The sequence below is a fragment of the Gopherus flavomarginatus genome, chromosome 10, assembly GCF_025201925.1.
Source record: "Gopherus flavomarginatus isolate rGopFla2 chromosome 10, rGopFla2.mat.asm, whole genome shotgun sequence".
In the NCBI taxonomy this organism is placed as follows: domain Eukaryota; kingdom Metazoa; phylum Chordata; order Testudines; family Testudinidae; genus Gopherus; species Gopherus flavomarginatus.
Genome location: NC_066626.1, coordinates 19,542,320 through 19,561,811, shown reverse-complemented (window position 1 = coordinate 19,561,811; position 19,492 = coordinate 19,542,320). Strand labels below are relative to the sequence as shown.

General features: G+C 41.0%; 1 protein-coding gene across 3 annotated transcripts in view; it reads left to right on the top strand.

The window, feature by feature from the left end:
• Positions 1 to 18,710, top strand: part of ZDBF2 (zinc finger DBF-type containing 2) — a 32,092-nt gene extending 13,382 nt beyond the window's left edge. For 2 of the 3 annotated variants that reach the window (XM_050969576.1, XM_050969577.1), the window contains exons 5-7: positions 497 to 602; positions 2,030 to 2,157; positions 10,877 to 18,710. In XM_050969576.1, the coding sequence (XP_050825533.1) occupies positions 497 to 602; positions 2,030 to 2,157; positions 10,877 to 13,640 (2,998 nt within the window). In that variant the 3' untranslated portion in view covers positions 13,641 to 18,710. The remainder of the gene's footprint in view (positions 1 to 496; positions 603 to 2,029; positions 2,158 to 10,876) is intronic. The other variant, XM_050969578.1, reaches the window with a different exon arrangement.
• Positions 18,711 to 19,492: the final 782 nt, after the last annotated feature.

Here is a 19,492-nt window from a genome sequence, read left to right as displayed (position 1 = left end):
AAAAAGTGGGGTTATGACTGTAAACTTCTTGTAAACGCCTGTGGGTCCCTCTGAAATCTGCATGGTTATATAGGTTCTTCAAGGCAGAAAGAGTGCTTTCTGATGGTAATTTCTGTAGCCCCTGCATTCTTTGTGCAAAACTTCCATGCAGTATTCTGAAGGAAGTCTCTCTCTTTTTTTTTTTTTTTATAAATTGTATTCATAATATCATGAGTGCTTGAGAGAGCATGGTGAATTCTTGCTATACATGACTGACTTTCTTTTTAGGTTTGCATATGATATTCAGGGAAAACTTCAACACTTCAGCAGCATGAGTGGATTTGAAGCTCAGCACCATGAATCCATCTAAATGATTATGCTTGAATATGAAAAAGAATACATTTTTGATAGTATAAGTCTTAATGTTTTCTTAAACACCTGAAATATAATAGATTTATAAGTCTGATTTTTCTCACTGAAAACTACTAGTAATATCAGAAAACTTTTCTTCTGTCAGTGTAATTATACGAGGGCCAGAGCAGGCTGGACCTGGGTTATCCAGTGTGCAAAATAGACAAGGCTATTGCAACTGCTGCCACGTGCACTACAGCAATCTTGAACAGGTAAGACATTTGCAGCAGAGTAGGAAAGTGGAAATGGGGAGCTTGGTTTCATCTGTTTTTCCCCTCTCTCATTCTCACATCATCATGTCCTATATTAAGAGATGGTTGAAATAACAGGCACTCAGTAGTATTGCCTGACCAGCTTGTTCAACTGTGTCAATCACTAATATTGAGCATTTTTTTAAGTCAATACTGAATGGAACATAATCATTTTGACAGCTTTTTCTGTCATGGATGGTTACATCATAGGAATCTTTCATGTGCGTATTAGGCTCCAATTACCTTAGTATCTGAGCACCTCCCAGATTTTTAAAAATAGAAATATCCATTTCTTTTTTTTTTTTTTGTTCCTTCCTTTTTAGGCTGTAGGAGAAGTTGCTTGATTAGTTTGGGATTTTTTAAAAAATATATGTGTGTGTGTGAGAGAGAAACTGACTGAAGAAAAGCTAAGTGACAGAAATAAGTTGTGAATTTACTTCTGAAAGTGGTGAAACCTGTGACCGTTCTTTTGTGTCCCACGGGGTTCCATAGTCTTGGTCCAGCTCCTGTGATAGCTCATGTACTGTTGGTAAAGAGTTTCATTATATAGAGCGTAGCTGTCTCAGTTGTAGAGTGAAAGGTCATCGGTCAGGTAACTCGTTCCAGACAAGGACAGAGACCTTGAAATAAGCTCTGTGTTTAATGGGGAGCCCAGTGCAAAGAGTGGAGCAGAGGGGTGATTGTTCTCTGCAGCCTGTGTTGCTAAGCTTTGTTTTGCACCTATTAAGCTTTTTCAAGGGCAATGTCTTCATTCCTAGGATCACTGTGTAATGTGAGATAGCAGTGTGAATATGTTCAATATATAAACTGCACTGCATATCCTATGGACATGAGTATTTGATATTCTTTTCCCTGTTCTTTAACTCTACCATGGTCTGAAAGTGTTTATTGTGTTGTGGACCATTGATAATCAAATAGTAGGAATCTGTTTTGTCTTCATCTGCCTCTGTATTGGGCTACAGATAATTTAAAGGTGTGTTTCTGTTGGGTTATGGGTTTATATTTCCTGAACATCTGAAGTTCAAGAAGTTATTTTTCCCATCATCGTTTGTAGAGACTGTGTACCAAGCACAACAGATGCTGTAAGATGTCTGCACACTTTTGGAAGCTGTTAATTACACTTCAGTTCATCAAGATGCTTAACACATGCCTAATTTTGAGTGCATGGGTAGTCCTAATGACTCCCCCTTGGCTTTAAAGTTAGGCACATGCAGAAGAACCTTCCTGAATGAGGTTCTTAAAGACTAGAGAAGGAGGAAAAATTGTTTGTCAACATTTTTCATTGCAACATGGAGAATTTGAAATTTAGAAAATGAAAGCCATCTTCCTGGATAGATCCCTGAGTCAGTCAGGATACCAAGCTAGTGATCTGTTTTCTATCTTTTCAGCATGTTTTCAGTTCCCAGCACAGACATTTCACCATGTACTGCAGGAATCGCACAGGTACCACCATCCTGATGGAGCGTTTCCTGCAAGATGTTCTGCAACATCATCCCCACAGATACCATGACAACAGGTATAACATACAGTTTGTTTTTATCTATGTGTTGATATAATACATATATGGTTCAGCTTAGCTGTAGAAATACAAAACTTCAACTACATTCCACCTATTTTAAGGTAGGAACTTCCACACTGAAGCAACTTTAAAAGAAAAGACTATTTATAAAGAAGGAATAGACATGGCTAGTATTTTATGTATTCCCTTTGCATTTATTTCAGGTCTTTCTGTTTTATCACTTTATTTAATTATTTTAATATAATCATCATGGTAGCATCTGGGCATGTGACATTAAATGAAAACAAGCACCATGTTAAACTAACAGACCACACACTTACAAACCTTACCTCGTGACATCAATTGTATACATACTGGACTAACAGTAAATTTTTGATGCATTTGTTGAAAGAGTTCAGACATATGCCTTTTTGATTATGATTAAAATAATTTGTGGATTACGTAAACTGAATTTTTACATGTCAGTGTTGTTATTACCTGAATGTAAGAACTGTAGGGATAATAGGATATTTACATAAGCAATCCTAACTGGCTTCTTCAGTACTTGTTAATGCTTAGGTTTTGTATAGTATTGTTCTGTGTGGGTGGGTGGAAATTTCTAGAACTATATTAGCTATAAAGTATTTTGTGTAAGATTATCAGACTAGCCAGCTGAAAGGAAACCAAGCAGGCTTCACTCCTGATTTAGTCTCCAGTAGGTGCTCAGATACCACAGTGTTGGGCACAGTATAAGGACATCAATAATATTGTACCTTAACACCCACCTTTCTACATTCCAGAGAGCCGGCACCTTAATGCCAACCTCTCTGCTCTTCCTTAAGACAACTTTCTTTTGTAGAGAAAGTTGTATATCCCCAAATAATACATTCAGATGAAGTGCTAGAACAGAGCTGGTAGGGAATCAGTCTGTATTGTCAGGAATCGGTCAAGTTGATATTAGAAGAGGATATGGCAGAACAATCTTTCAGTCATGTCCTTGTCAAATTAATTGGGACATGCACACATCAGCATAAATAAAAAGTACTAGTTCTTGTTCTAGTTTGAAAATGCTTTCCATGAAGAAAATACACAAAGAACTTTAAGACAACACCCAAATGGACATGTGTTTGATGAACTGATCAAAATGCAAGATTAGTACATTTGAGGAACAAAATGTACTTGGTAGAAAGAAGCAGGTCCCATTAAGTTGCAGAAACAAGAGTGAGATGGGAGAAATAATGAAAAAATTAATTGAGTGGCTGTGGAAGAACGCAGCCTCAAATATAGATGGTGTGGGTGCCGTGACCCAAAGAAGAAAAAGAAATAAGTACATTGCTTTAAGTACAATTGTGCTCTTCAAAGAGACTATGTAAAAATGGCAGATTAACAACTTTCAGATCAGAGAGTATGGTGGATACCTTCTTTAAAATCAGCCAAATTGTTTGCAAAGTTCCAGTCAGTTACACCTATGGAAACCCAATAAAGACACTGAACTTGTATAGGCAACATTGAAAGCACAGTGTGAAAATAATGTGGTTGCATGGATATGTCTGGGGCCTGATTTGGCTTACAGAACTTGTACTACTGGTGATGATGTGTGAGAAGGAAGAGCCCAACATGACTTTTGGATCCTAGGATGAGTTTCCAAGGATGATAGCTATACAAACCATCTTTTTACTTAAGGCCTGAAACTTTGTCATTAATTATAATTCTGGGAATTCTCAATATTCATACAAATATGCAATCCTCTTTTGAATCTTTCTATGATCTTGGCCTAAGTGTTTTTGTAGCAGTGAATTCCACTGTCATAAATATGTATTGTTTTATCATTTTTAATTTCCTGCCCTTTATTTTCATTTTCTATACCCTTGTTCTTGAGCTCCGTGGCAGGGAGAATAGAAACTTCCAATGTACCTTCTCTAGACCATTTATTATTTTATATACTTTTATTATGTATCTCCTTGTTCATCTCCTTTTCAAGGTAAATGATCCCAACTTTTTCAGTTTCTCTTCATATGAGGTTTTCATGTCCTCAGTCATCCTCAGAACCATATTGAATTCTGCAACATCCTTTTTGTAATGCGGGGGGACCAGTATCAGTGATCCAGATGAGGCTGTATGATTGATTTTATATAACGGCATTAATAATATTTTCTGTATTATACTCCATCCAGCTGTTAGGATGCTTAGCTTTGTTTGACTGCAGCTGTATGTTGAGTAGAGGTCTTCATTGAGCTGTCTATGGTGAATCTGTGGTCCCTTTTCTGAGCTGATACAGTTCATTTAGAATCTTACGTGGTGTATGAGTAGTTCAATTTTTTCCCTTCCAATTTGCATGACTTTACATTTATCAAAATTGAACTTCATTTGCCATTGTGATGCCCATTCACTTAGTTTGTTTAAGTCTCTCTGAAGCTCCTCTCAGACCTCTGTAGACTTGTGAATTGTGAAAGAGTGTACTCAACATTTGGCATGCTCCCCACAGCTGCATGTAGCACAGCAGACTTGTTCTCCATCTGGTGCCCCCTGTTGATGGTAGTCTCTTTCCATGTAATTCAGCCAGGTCACGTTCAAATCCACCCCTTCTGAGATAAGTGTCCCAAAAATAAACTGTCCAGTGCTCTTACAAAAGGTCTTCGGCTTTGACTCTGAGCCCTGTATGCCTTGTGCTCTCTAGGCTCAGGGTTTTGAGGATCCTTATCCCCTCATATTGGGGGCGCTTCACACCACCTTCCCTCGGTGGCTAGTAAGGAAACACAAGCCCTCCCATTTCTGGGTTCGAGACCAGGGATCCTGTAGTGAGCAGGCAAGATCTGTCTATTCATATCTATCCCTGGGCTTCTTCCTACCATAACCTTTTAGCAGGCCTTCTCCCCACAGCCTCACGGTATTCACTCACCCCTAGAATCCTCCGACAAAATCCCAAACTAAAAACATAAACTTAACCCGACTTCCTTCCTCTTCAGGCTTGGCCTTTCATGCCATCTATTCTTCTGCAGGCTTCCAGCTTCCAATATACTTCAAGGCTCTCCTGTTTATTTTTACATCTTCAGCTATTTGCTCTTCAAAATCCTTTTTATCCCTTTTAATTTCTTTCTTATATATTGCCTACTGTTCCTATTTATTGGCTTCAGTAGGGTTAGATTTACAAATTTTGAAGGATTTCTTTTTGGCTCAAATACCCTCTTGAACCCTGTTGTTTAGCCATATTGGTTTGCTCTCCTTTCTTCCTTGTAATTTTTTTTTTATGTAATATATGTCAATAGTATACAAATGTGTATGCACATACACGCACTAACTCAGACAGTGCACATTTTGTATATAATATGTATAGTCTGTTCCCCGAGAGAGGAACGTGGCACATTTAGATAATGTGTTATAGAAATGCTTTGTAGATGTGTATGTGTATAATATAGAGACATGCATGAATGAACACACTAACTAGATGTGTCATGTTCCCCCTGAGCAGCTGAGTCAGATATTTGCTTTATATCCACAGACCATGTTTGTGGATCAGATGCGGATACAAATTTTGTATACGCGCAGGGCTCTAAAGATAAGACCTGTAAGTTGTAATTTTGCAATTTTAATGGCCACACTCAGACAGTATCCTGACTGAGCCTTAACTATGAAGCCACTACCAGTGCTTCCATAATAATCAACTCCTGGAGTGAAACTAACATCTTTTATGTTTTAGTGTAATCACATCATTCACATGTAACAACCAAGAATCAGTGAGTAAGAAGATAGTGAAAGTGTTTTATTACTTTGTGTCTTAGCCATTATGATGTTCTTGTGTTCTGCATTGATGAAAGGAGGAATATTTCTGAAGAACGTTCCACACTATTGACAGTGTTTTCTTTCAAAGGCACAATGTATTAATCCCTATACCGTGGGATGCTGTCACAAATCTGTAACATTCCATGGTACTCTCTAACCCAGGGGTCCCCAACACAGTGCCTCTAAATGCGCCCGCGTCCTGGCCGGCGGTGGAGCATCCGCCGAATTTCTGCTGCGTTTCGGTGGCGATGCCTCTCGGTGCTGCCAACAAGTGACGTCGTCGAAAGGCATTGCTGCCGAAACGCTGCAGAAATTCGGCGGTGACACCTCTTGATGATGCCACTTGCTGCCGACAAGCAACGTCATCGAGAGGCGTCGCCGCCGAAATGTCGCAGAAATTTGGCAGTATTTCGGCAGATGCTCCACCACTGCCACAGTCCTTTGTCTGGCGCCCGCCAGACGAAAAGTTGGGGACGACTGCTCTAACCAGTTGATGTTCCAGTGTTGTAGAGCACTAATTTGTGGTTTGAAATTGGTTTCCTCGGGTATAAAGGGAATAGCTCAGAATAAAGAAATGATGTTGACATAATGCATATAACACTTTGTTTATATTTACAACCCTTGAATATTTATCTGAAAAATTGCATTTATTTATTGTGCAGTCCTTGTGTGCACACGTGTATATACATATAATTCCTGTGTGCATATGTGTATTCTGTTTGTGTGTGGACACACACTTACATTCCTGTTATTCCTGTCCAGCTATTTATAATATAAAGACATGAGTGAAATTATTTGCTTCCTTTGCACAAGTGCTTGATAACCACAGGCTACTCTAGCTGCAACGCTGCAACATTACATTAAGCTTTCCTGCAGCATAATGCTACCAATCAAATGCAACTTGGAGCTAGCTCAAGGAGCGGGCAGATTCTCTTCTGATTTTGCTGTCCCCAAAATAAAATGTTATTAACAGTTCTCCCCCATTGCTCTGGTAGGTCAGAATACTGTTAATCACTGTGATAGGGATTCTTGGCACCAGGAGTGCTTCTGGGAATAGTTCTGCAGTCTCTTGTATGCAGAAGATTCTCCAGGTCTTTCCTCCCCCTCATACACTGTATTTACATTCACAGACTGAAAACTAAAAATATATATTTAAAGAATCTTTAGGTTTTCATGAAATTAAAAATTCAAACCTTTAATTCATGATGTCCTGTGGAAAGAATTGTGAGAGTTTAGGACAGAATGTGAGGTTGAACTATTATCCATCCTACATTTTATTTAAATTCAGAGATAAAAAACAAAAAACCTAAGACCAAAATTAAGGTTTCCGTGACATTCAATTGTTCAATTCACTGTATTCTGAGGAAAAAATAGTGTAAGTTAAGGACATTTTGTGAGTGTGAACTTTGAGAGTCTGACTTTGGCTGGTTTATGTTACAACCTCAGTACTATCTGTCCATTTACTTACTTTTACTGTGCTTGTTAGCATTATTTAATTGTAGTACATGTGTATTAACTTTGTCAAATTGTGTAATTTTAATTTTAAAAATGCTAATAAAAGTGTAAAATCTGTTACTTCCTTTATAAGCCAGTATATTAAGTAAACAAATTTACTATCCTGATAGTACTAGACTTTTTTAAAAGGATAAATATTTGCCCGATATCACAGTTTACAGACTGTTAGTTTAGTTTTTATTAATGTAGTGTTTTAGTCGTAGACCACTGCACATAATACAGTATATACAAATTTTAAATTGACAATTCAAAAAAATAGATACAAATTTTAGAAATACAAATTAATATGTAAGATTAACCCTTCCCTAACATCACCATCACTAAAATGATATACAAAACCAAGAGAAATATATTAGAACACAGTTTCCTTTTAGTCAAAAGTAGCCTCACTTTCACATTCTATTTTCATATTTTTATGGCTGACCTGACAAATAAGGCAGTCCATATAACTTGGCACACTTTCACTGGATAGCAAGTGTTCGAATTTCTGAGCTGATATGGTAAAAGGTATTTGCTCCAGGAATGAAAATATCCATTTATTTCTTGGGGAGCAGTACAGGTTACAAGATCATAAATCGTGTAAAGTATCAGAGGGGTAACTGTGTTAGTCTGTATCCACAAAAACAACAAGGTGTCTGGTGGCACCTTAAAGACCAACAGATTTATTTTTGCATAAGCTTTCGTGGGTAACCCCCCCCACCTCTTCAGATGCATGGAATGAAAATTGCAGATACAGTCATAAATATATATACTGGCACATGAAGAGAAGGGAGTTTTACCTTACAAGTGGAGAACCAGTGTTGACAAGGCCAATTCAGTCAGGGTGGATGTGGTCTACAATTAATAATTGATGAAGAGGTGTCAATACCAAGAGAGAGAAAATTGCTTTTGGAGTGAGCCAGCCACTCCCAGTCCCTATTCAAGCCCAAATTAATGGTGTTGAGTTTGCAAACGAATTGTAGCTCAGCAGTTTCTCTTTGAAGTCTGTTTTTGAAGTTTTTTTTTTTTATTGAAGGATAAATCTAAATCTATTTTTGAATGTCCAGGGAGATTGAAGAGTTCTCCTTGCGGCTTTTGTATGTTACCATTCCTGATGTCTGATTTGTGTCCATTTATTCTTTTACATAGAGTCTGTCCGGTTTGGCCAACATACATGGCAGAGGGGCATTGCTGGCACATGATGGCATATATCACATTGGTAGATGTGCAGGTGAATGAGCCCCTGATGGTGTGGCTGATGTGGTTGGGTCCTCTGATGGTGTCATTAGAGATGGGGACAGAGTAGGCAACAGGGTTTGTTACAGGGATTGGTTCCTGGGTTAGGGTTTCTGTGGTGTGGTGTGTAGTTGCTGGTGAGTATTTGCTTTAGGTTGGGGGGCTGTCTGTAAGCGAGGACAGGCCTGCCTCTCAAGGCCTGTGAGAGTGTAATATGCCTTCAACCTGGACAGATCTGCATGGACAAAGACTGTTTTGTCTCTACATACCAGCCTACCTCCCTTCCAAACAGGCTCTTTGCATATTACAAATTAATGTATATTACTTAACTAGTCAGTATTACCAGTTCCTTTAGATCTTCTACTGTGTCCCAGGCAGATATGCATTTCAGTACTGAAAGTTTGTTGCTTTTGGACATGAACCTTTCTTAGTAGTAGGCCTTGCTGACCATGTAAGGACCAAATACACTCCTTACTTGGGCAAAACTCTAGAGTTTGCTGTTATAAGGAGTGAAGGATTGATCCATGGATCCATATTTAACATTTTAAAAGTAGATTTAAAAAAAAAAAAAGATAAAATGATTCATTGGTGAGGTATATCTACTACTGTACATGTTAAAATCTTTATAAATGCTTAGATTAAAGAAATTGCATGTTTCTAAACAGGATAATTAGACTTTGTTTTTTAATGAATTAATGACGTACTTTTTTAGTTTCAAAATTGAAACACTTTTGAGCTATATAAATATTTTGATAGTTACATAAAAATATAATTTTGAAAAAATAGCCAAACCCAATGTTTTACTGTTGAAGACAATAGTTCTCCCACGCTGAGAATTTGTCTGCCAACTTTCAATCAGCAAACATTTTAATGTCTGTATTGGAGTAAATCCTTATGGTGAGACTGTACAATGAAAAGTGGCTAGGTAGAAATGCTTGCTCCTTACTGCACAGATTTGCTCCCTCTGTGGAACCCTATGATGATATTTGCAGAGTCATATTTCACAGAACCACTCTTTAAAAGAAGAGAATTTATGTACAAAGATGCTTATAAAGCTCTGTATAGCAGAATGCTTAGTAGATCAACTATACATTAAAATAACTTAATTGTTCTTTATAAATCAATGGGATTAAAAGAAGAAAAAGATTTTCTCTTCCCTTTCTCTGCTATCACTTGTAGAATAATGATAGTAATGTGTTTTTTAGCCATTCTGAAAAGCTCCTTACTAGGAGAGGGTGAAAATAATATCTACCTGATCCTTTATGTCAGGGGTGAGCAAACTACGGCTTGTGGGCCGTATCTGGCCTGTCAGACCTTTTAAATCTGGCCCTTGAGCTCACGCCGGGGAGCGGGGTCGGGGGCTTGCCCCACTCCACATGGCTCCCAGTTAACAGGTAGCATGTCCCTCCTCTGGCTCCTATGCATAGGAGCAGCCAGGGGGCTCCGCACTCTGCCCCTGCTCCAGGCCCTGCCACTCCAATTGGCCATGGTTCCCGGCCAGTGGGAGCTACGGGGGCGGCGCCTGTGGACAGGGCAGCACTCAAAGCTGCCTGGCTGTGCCTCCGCGTAGGAGCTGGAGCTGGGGACATGCCACTGCTTCCAGGAGATGCTTGAGGTTAGCACTGCCCAGAGCCTACACCCCTGAGCTCCCCCGTCCCCTGCAACCCCCTGCTCCAGCCCTGATCCACCTCCTGCCCTTCAAACCCCTCAATCCCAGTATGGAGCCCCCTCCTGTACCCCAAATCCTTCATCCATGGCCCCAGCTGGAGCCCTCACCCCACCCCCCCCGTACCACAACCCACCGCCCCCCCCGGAGCCCCTCCGACACCCTGAGCTCCTCATTTGTGCCCCACCCTAGAGCCTGCACCCCCATATGGAGCCCTCACCCCCTCATGCACCCATATCCCCTATTTTGTGAGCATTCATGGCCCACTGTACAATTTCCATACCCAAATGTGGCCCTCAGGCCAAAAACTTTGCCCACCCCTGCTTTATGGAATCAGACAAATGCCCAGTTTGTCTTCTTTCTTTGGGGTGCTTTATGGAACATTGTCTTTGTTTCCTTTCTTTTCTTGAAGCTTTACTTTGTAAGGTACTGTAGGTAGTGATTTCAGTTTGTTCTTAGTCTTAATGCACTATACTTTAATAATGGTTATGGAACTCTTAATTCTTTTGTTTGAAAAACTTTATATGTATTTACAACATTTATACAGTTTGTTTTTTCCAGACCAACATATGATGACATGCCATTTCCCATCTCCCCAATGGCTCCCCAGGATATTTTCCTGCTTCCAGAAGAGGAGGAGAAAGAGGTGGTAAGAAGCATACGGGAGATGCCTGGCACAGATAGTGAATCCATTGTTAAATCATGCGCCCCTTCTCCTTGCAGATCTCAGGAGGGCATAAAGTCAATTTCTGTGCCACAGACATTTATCCAAAAACTAAAGATGGGACAGGAACACGTCTTAGAAATATCTCAGCAAACTTTGGACATCTGTAGCAATGAGAAAAAACATACACTAATGGATGGCACTCAGATTGCAAATAGTAGCCATGATGGCCAGTTTACAGATGTGAGCCCAGTATCTCACCATTTGCGTAGCACCCCTTTATGTCACAGTTCTCCTGTTGGCCCTGTAATTGCAAAAAATATTAGGTACGCAGCAACATCAAATTTGATTCCAAGTAGCAGATATGATCACGTTCAGAAGGATGTATGCCACAAGGATGGATCATTAAACACAAATCCTAATCCTGTTCTGGCATCAGTCCACCCAAAAAACCCTTCATTTTCATGTCAGAGACCTACCTGCAGCCAAGGCAACGCTTCATATATTATCTCAGGTCAATCTTTTTTTAAACTAGATGGTTTACAATCTCAGGATGAAACTTTGGTGTCTGACTTCTGTCTCAGGGATCTTGTGGGTACTAGCAACTCACTAAGTTTTGGGGCATCCCCACATTTAACAAGATACAAAGACATGAAGGTGAGCAGCTTTGATGAAACTTCAGTAGATGAGATAATTGAAGAAGTCATTCTGAAGTACTGCCATGGAGCTTCACCTAATGAGCTTTCTTGCAAAGATGAAGAGAGTAATTCCTATTTAAATATTTCATCACTTCTGGATCACAATAGTCTAGAGGGCTCTGAAATGAGTTTTGATTGTGAGACACCTGTTTGCTCAGGAGCAGGCCTACCCAAGGCAGCTACAAAGGATATAGAATTCCTAAAAGAGGTCCAAGTAAACCTGGAAGATAGGAACTATGGAACTCAACTTAGTTCTGTTCTAAAAGGTGGTTCAGTGGAGCAAACAGAAGCAGCAAAACAGGATATAATAATTCATAATGAGGAACCAGTTCTTCCAGCTCTGCCTCATGTGCCTCCTTCCTTTGTGGGAAAGACGTGGTCCCAGATAATGTATGAAGATGATATAAAAATTGAAGCACTTGTGCGTGATTTCAAGGAAGGTCGTTTCCGTTGTCATTTCAACAGCGAACCGTCTGCCAACTGTACAGGGAAGGGAATGAGGAAGAAGAAGCAGAAAGATGAAAGGAAGAGTGACATTGTTACAGGTAACAGAACAGAAACTTCATCGATTAAAGCATTGCCAGAGTTGAATGATGCTATAAGTGGTGGTTCTGATTTTGATAATCTTTTGGCCTCTGATACACTATGCAACCCACAAATACTTCAGATGCCTAGAAAGAGGACGTGGCGCCTTGCTTCAAGATGCCAAGTGGTCAAAGTCAGCCATGGAACCCAAACCAGTTTAGTGAACTATCCAATAGTAAAAAGAAAAATCATTAGAAAGGAGCCTGATCCACCCGATCAGAAAGCAAACATTATTTGGTCAGAGAATGAAAGAATTTCAAACATGAAAACCAGACTGTGTGCCCTCAAGCTTCCTGAAGCATATACCAAAATTATGAGCCCTCTGCAGCCCAAGACAGTGGTTTATGTCCTTTCATGTCCAGAGATTAAACAATATAAAGGCAAACCCATAGATGTTCCCAAAATGAGGAGAAATCACAGCTCCACAGACAGCAAGGATTCTGTAAGGTACAGATACAAACAATGTTCTTTTAAGTATTATGACCCACTGACAAATCGAATTCTGAAAACACCTCCCAAGAGCACAATTAGAGAAAAAGCCAAAAAGCCCTCCCATGTTCGACAACTGTTTAGGAGTCTAAGCCTTGATGCAAACACAAAGAAATTATCTGAGACACAGAAAGAATGTACACCATCTAAATTCTTCAATTGGCCAGGGTCCTATAGTTCGTCTTCAGCGACTTTCCTGTCAGATCCAGTTAAAAGGAATGATATAAATTCAAGTCTGAGGACAGATGGAGCTTCCATTTCCAGAGAAAGGTCTGATTTTCCGATATTTGTTCACTCAGAGAAGTCCTATAAACACGTCGTCATTTCACCTTTCAGCTCCCATCAGTCTCAGATAGAAGATGTTAGATTAACCCCAGTTAATAGCAGCGTTGCCAAAACACCTTTGAAGTCAATCAGGAGTGAACGGTTGGAGAGGGAGAATTCAAAGACAATGTGGAAGAGGAAAGAAGGCACTAGTAGAGAACCAGGTCTTTCCAAAAAGGCTTCAGGACCCATGTCTGTCAATTGTGGCCTTGTGAGAAGAGGAAGTAGAGTAGCCTCAGGCAAACAAGCATCCAGAACTAAAAAGCAAAAAAAAGAGCAGATAAGAAGGGAGCTCTCCTCTTGTGCCCAAAAATCTTCTGTCTTCTCCATCCATAGGCATCAGACAAGGAAACCTACTTTGAGAAAGCACCTCAAAACGGAAAAACTTGATGCTAAAAAGCTAAAGGTTAGGAGGAAACCCAGGACGACATTTTTGAACTCTACAGTCATTTCAGGGATTACTGAAAAGAGGCAGAAAATCACAGCAGGGTCTTTTCCAAAGAAGCCAGAACTAGCTTCTTCCAAAGTTAGGAGCTGGGAGATAAGGATCTCCCCAGCACTGTGAAACAGACCTCTGGAAGAACTTCTCTTATACCTGTATTGGGAGGTTGTCTTGTTTTACCAGGAGATAGCTAGCCAATAAAATGACAAACTTTTACTTACCCAACAACTGGGAATAGGCTGAGGAAGAGTGAACGGAAGGTGTTTATACAAAATCCAGGTAATGTGCCAGAACTGCAGATACAATAAATTGAAAGTCCGATAATAAACTACTGTAGCAACAAACTAATTTCATATTGCTGGAATATGGGCACACTATACATTGCACTGTTTTTCTTCGAGTGATGGTCCCTATTGAATTCCACTGAGGATTTGCATGTGTGCCATGCGTCTGGAGCTGGAGAGTATGAAAGTAGTAGTGTCCATTGGTCTGCGCATGCACCTTTGCCTTGCCTTGTGGATTTGTACTAGGTGATAAAGAGTGGGGTGGACGGACTGCATATCCAGTTCTTTCTCACAGCTGAATGGTCCAAGTCCAAGCTAATAGTGTCCTCTCATCTCTGATGCACTTTTAAAAGAAAAATGTTTTAGAAATTGTCTATAGTTAGTTTTTTATTCTGCTGTTATTACTGTTTCTTAGGTAGTTAAGTTTTTAGTAATAGTTTTTGTAGGATTTGGACTTTGGGGGAATCTGTTTTTCTAGTCCCCAGCAGTCACACGCCCGTGCTGGATTATGCCGAAGATGCCAGGATTCAAGATTTGCTCTTCCTGCCCCCGTTTTGTTCTCCATCAGCAATGAGCACCAACACTGCTTCTACTGCTTGAGAGAAGCCCATATTTTATCAGCAGTATATGCCAGTCCTTCTCAAATCATACCTGAGAAGGCCGGGCTTTCCTTCTCAAGAAGCACCTCATGGAGGTTACCATGATGCCACAGTTGGGCCCAGTCCAGTGACCAACCCCTGTACATCTGCCTGAGAAACCTAGTAGTGTGCCTCTGGCCTCGGAGCTTGAACCTGGCTCTGGTGGTACCGCTGCTATGGACCCCATGCCTGGGCTTAGTCAGGAGGCAAGGAAGCATGGACATAAGCATGGCAGTAAGTCTTCCTCCAAACCAAAAAAGAATGATGCACTTTCCATGAGTTCCAGCCACAGAGAAGCAGCCTGTTCCAAGGCGCTCATGCATGACACAAAATTTGTGCAGACCAACAGATCTGCTGGTAAAGAGAACCAAGCTGCACATGCCTTCAGTGTCAGCTGCCCTTAAGACAAGTGAGCCACCAGTTCCTGGACAGTCCTCTGCTCTATTGCTGGCTACAGAATAGGTACCATTGATGCTGGGATGCTTGGAGAAAGCACTGGAGTCACATGAGCAGTTTGCCCTGGGGGAACCAAGATGTTCGCATCTTCCTCTGCCACCTGTGCCTAAAAAAGGCTAATCTTCTATCTGGCATTTGCCACAGTCAGGCCCCACTTGGATACCTCCTCCTTCTGTGGATTGCACGCTTCTGACGGTACTGCCATTGGAACCAGGATCTGAGTTTTCATTGTCCTTGGTTTCCGATGGAGCACGAGAGCCGCTCGTTCCCTATTGCCAGGGTGAGTACCCAAAAGGACTGTCAGTGGCGTGGGCAATCCCCTCCCTTCCCCAACAACAGAGAAGCCACTGGTTGGCTTCACCCTGGGGCCCTTCGCAACATCCACTCAATCAGTCTTTCTGGCCCTTTTGAGGGTCCTGAGCTCAGTACCTATTCTCAGAACCTGCCTATTCCACGAGGGAGGCTTTGCCTCTGTTCCCGGTTAGGGCACCTTTGAGAGACGCTCTGAACAAGTTATGGATGATGAACCGCTCAGTCCTGTTCCAACGGTACTGCCAGAGCAGGAATGCTTCCCTTCATCCTCTTCAAACGCTGCAGTCCCTTCAGCCTCCCCTTTGTCTCCTGGTGACTTTTGCCAGTTCCAGGAACTTCTGCAAAGGATGGCGGATGAGCTGCATAGTCCACTGGAGGAAGTACAAGACAAACTGCATCAGCGCCTGGACATCTTTCATTCCTTGGTATTGAACAGGGTTGCCCTACCAATCAACAATGCTATTTTTCAGCCAGCTTGAACGGTTTGGCATATCCCGGCCACTTGAACACAGAGAAGAGATACTACATACCGACCCAGAGGTCGGAGTTTTCTTTCCCTACCCTGATTCTCTTGTGGTGCAAGCAGCAATGGAACACTCCAGACAAAAACATCTGTGCTCCACCCCGACAGATAAGCAGGGCAAACATTTCGAGCTTCTGGGATGCAAGGTCTTCTCTTCAGCAAACCTCCAATTCCAAATTTCAAACTACCAGGCCTTGTTGGCCAATTAATGATGGCAAAGTGAAGGACTTTATTGAAAAGCTGCCTCAGCAAGATTGAGCATGTTTCCAGTCTATCCTGGAGGAGGGTAAGCTGGTGCTTCAGTCGGCTGTGAATGCTGCAGATAGCACTTCACGCTCGATGGCCACAGGCATTGTCATGCGAAGGGAATCATGGCTTCACTCATGCAGTTTTCCCAGATAATGGCAGAATACTATTGAGGACGTTCCTTTTGATGAGTCACCTATTTAATCAGAAAACCGACAAATCCCTCAATCCCCTCAAGGATTCCAGAGCCACGCTTAGATTGCTGGGTATCTATACACTTGAACACAAGAAAAATTCTACTGCCTACTCCCTACAGTGATTCACGTCTCCCTTGTTCTTCTATCAGAGGCCATATAAGCCTCATTGTAAGTGCCAGAAGACCCAACGAATCCCATCCTCCAGGCCCGGCTTCTCAGGCTTCATGATCTTACATGCAATCCTCTCAGAAGTGATATTTCTGTGTACCACTAGAGAACCGTCAACCACCAGGCCCTCTGCCATGGAGCCAACCCATCCCCTTTGGGATCATTTAGCACTCTTCTTACCAGCTTGGAGTGCAATAATAACTGATAAGTGGGTCCTGGATGACATCCATTATGGTTATACAATTGAGTTCACTACACTGCCTCATCCAGATCCCCTGCCTTGATCCCTTTTCAGGGACCACTCTCATGACAGCATCCTTGCCCTAAAAATAGAGTCTTTACTGCAAGGGGGAGCAATAGAGCACATTCTTTCAAACTATCAGGACACAGGGTTATTCCACTTACTTCCTGGTACCCAAGAAAAAGGGTGTCTGGAGACCATTCCTGGACCTTCGGCACTTTAGCTGCTTCATCTGCAAGCCCAAGTTTGTTATGGTTACCTTAGCAGCCATCATACCTTCTCTAGAAAAAGGCATGTGGGTTTACGGCTCTATTTTCGTATAGACATCCATCCAACCCACAGGAGATTCCTGAGGTTCACGTTGGGTCCTCAGCATTTGCAATGCAGGGTTCTACCATTTGGACTCACCACTGCTCCCCGGGTCTTCACCAAAGTTTTCTCTCTCATAACAACCCACCTCAGGCACACTGAGGACCTTATTTTTCCTCTTCCTCACACCCTCACGCTCAGTGGAATACAATAAGAACTATCACTTGAAGAAGAACATGTTACTTACCTGTAACTGGAGGTTCTTTTGAGATGTGGGTCCCTATCTGTATTCCACTTTCCTCTCTGCTGTGATCTATTTGATTTGTGGTGTAGAAGGAACTGGAGACAGGGTTGGTCTGCTCCACCCTTTATTGCCTTGGACAAATCCATGAGGCAAGGGAAGGGTGTATGTGCGGACCACAGGACAGTACTGCTTTCAAATTTTCTGGCTCCCAACACATGACCTGCATGCATAAACCCTCTGCAGAATACAGATAGGGACCACCCATCTCGAGGGTAAGTAACCTCCTCTTCTATTGTGTAAAGTTACAGAAATTGTGTATTTGTTTAAATTAAGCATTTAGGACCTTATTTACTACACTTCAGTGCACTGTCACCCTTTACAGGAAACAAACTGTGAGCTTGAATTGTATCATATTGTATTGTGTGATAGTAAATTCAGTGCATTATGGCGCACTAGACTATAATAAAGTATCATGTAGAATCAACATTACTTATTGTGCCTACCTTTCCTCACAATTGTAAAGTGTAAAAATATGATTAAACAATTGCACTAGAAATTAAACAGAGTAATATTAATTAGTAAGGAATACATATTTTGTGTTTGTATGTGTATATTCACACCTAATTTATACATACAATACATTTTCAAGACTGTTTCAAAGGCAGTTTAAATTAATACAGTATGATACAAAGCAGATCAGTGCAATGGTGTCTTCAACAAAATATACAATTACAGTATTGTAGCAAGTTGTGTAATTAGTGTTTTTCTAAAACCATGTCCAGCTTTATTGGACAAGACAAGAGCACTGTGAACTTTCACTCTAGCAATAACGGATGGTGTTGGTAAGGAAATTATAATCTTTCCAGTACTATACAAGCAACATGGTTGAGGTCCTAATGAAACCTCAAAAACCAAAAGAAAGTTAGAGTTAAATCTGAAAATTTAGCTTAATGGTTTGATTCATAATTCACCTTTGAATCGTTGAATAGAGAAGAGAAAAAGGTTGTACTGGTGAGTGTGAATGACAGTGGGTTATCTTAAATTTCAGCCTTAACTGTTAAGTCCTTTTGTTTTACCTGTTTTTACTTCAACTTAGTTTACTGTAGTTGAGAGTTTACTTCTTTTTAAAACTTAGTAAAATATTTTAAAAAACAATCTAAGGCCATGAGAGTTTAGTCAGCTAAGGACTATTTTGTAAATATTTAACTGCAGTTTTTAAATAATCATATTCCATACTGACTTATGGTTGGTTATTGACAGTCTTAACAATTCCACATACCTCTAGGTGGGTACCTGCTAAATTCACAGCCATGAAAAACACATCATGGACCGTGAAATCTGATCTCCTGTGTGAGATCTGGCTATTGTAGGGTAGTCACGGTATTCCCACCCTTACATTTGCGCTGCTTTCAGAACTGGGCAGTCAGAGAGTGGCATCTGCTGACGAGGTGTCTGCCACCACCAGTGCAGAAGTAGAAGTGGCATAGTATGGATGGGGTCATGACTTTTGAGGGAAGCAGGCCTGGCCTTACAGTGGGCGATATGGGTTAACCTCCCAGGGTGTCGTGGTCAGGAGGGCACCTCCCTCTCCCAGCTAAGGCCTCTTTAACCCCCAAGCACTGGTCCCGAACCTGGGGAGGGGCTGGGCTGTGGGAGCCCTGGTCGGGGGCTTCTACCAGGTGCTGGGCTCCAACTTCTAGTTCTGGCTTGGGTGGGAAGGGATGGGACTTCCTCTTCCTCTGCACAGGTCACACCCGCCTCTGGGAACCTCCCCGGGCTGTAGGAAGTTCTGTGGCTTGTGCTTCTCCCACATACACAACTTGCCCTTGGAACCTCGTAATATCCACATGTTGAAGACTTTAGAATGTAAAAAATGTTATGCACTTTTGCATGAAAAGTCTTTTGTAAGTAGGGCCCTAAGTCAGAGTGATTTTTGTAAAAATTAAATAATTGACTATATTTAAATAAGAGTTTAAATAATTATATATTTTCCTTTAAAACCAATATGAAGAGTAACAGCGTATTATTTTTTTAAAGAAAAGAAAAGTACCTGGAATATAAGTTTTGGAAAATTATTGCTGTAATAGTGGCAAAATAACATCTATTGTATGTTAAAACTCCTTTATATACCTGACTTCTGACTGTTAAAGACCTTTTCTGTGCATGCTCAATGAATATGAAACAGAGAAAACAATGACATGAGAGGTAAATATAGAAACTCGGAAAGAAAACTGAGGGAAGGTAGTGGCAAAGAGATGCTCATAGGAAGCCAATGTGTGTTTGTTTATGGGGTCGGTGAGAGTCATTTGTTTGAAAATGTCAACCCTGCTCTTTTTAAAGTGGTTTTGAGATGTATG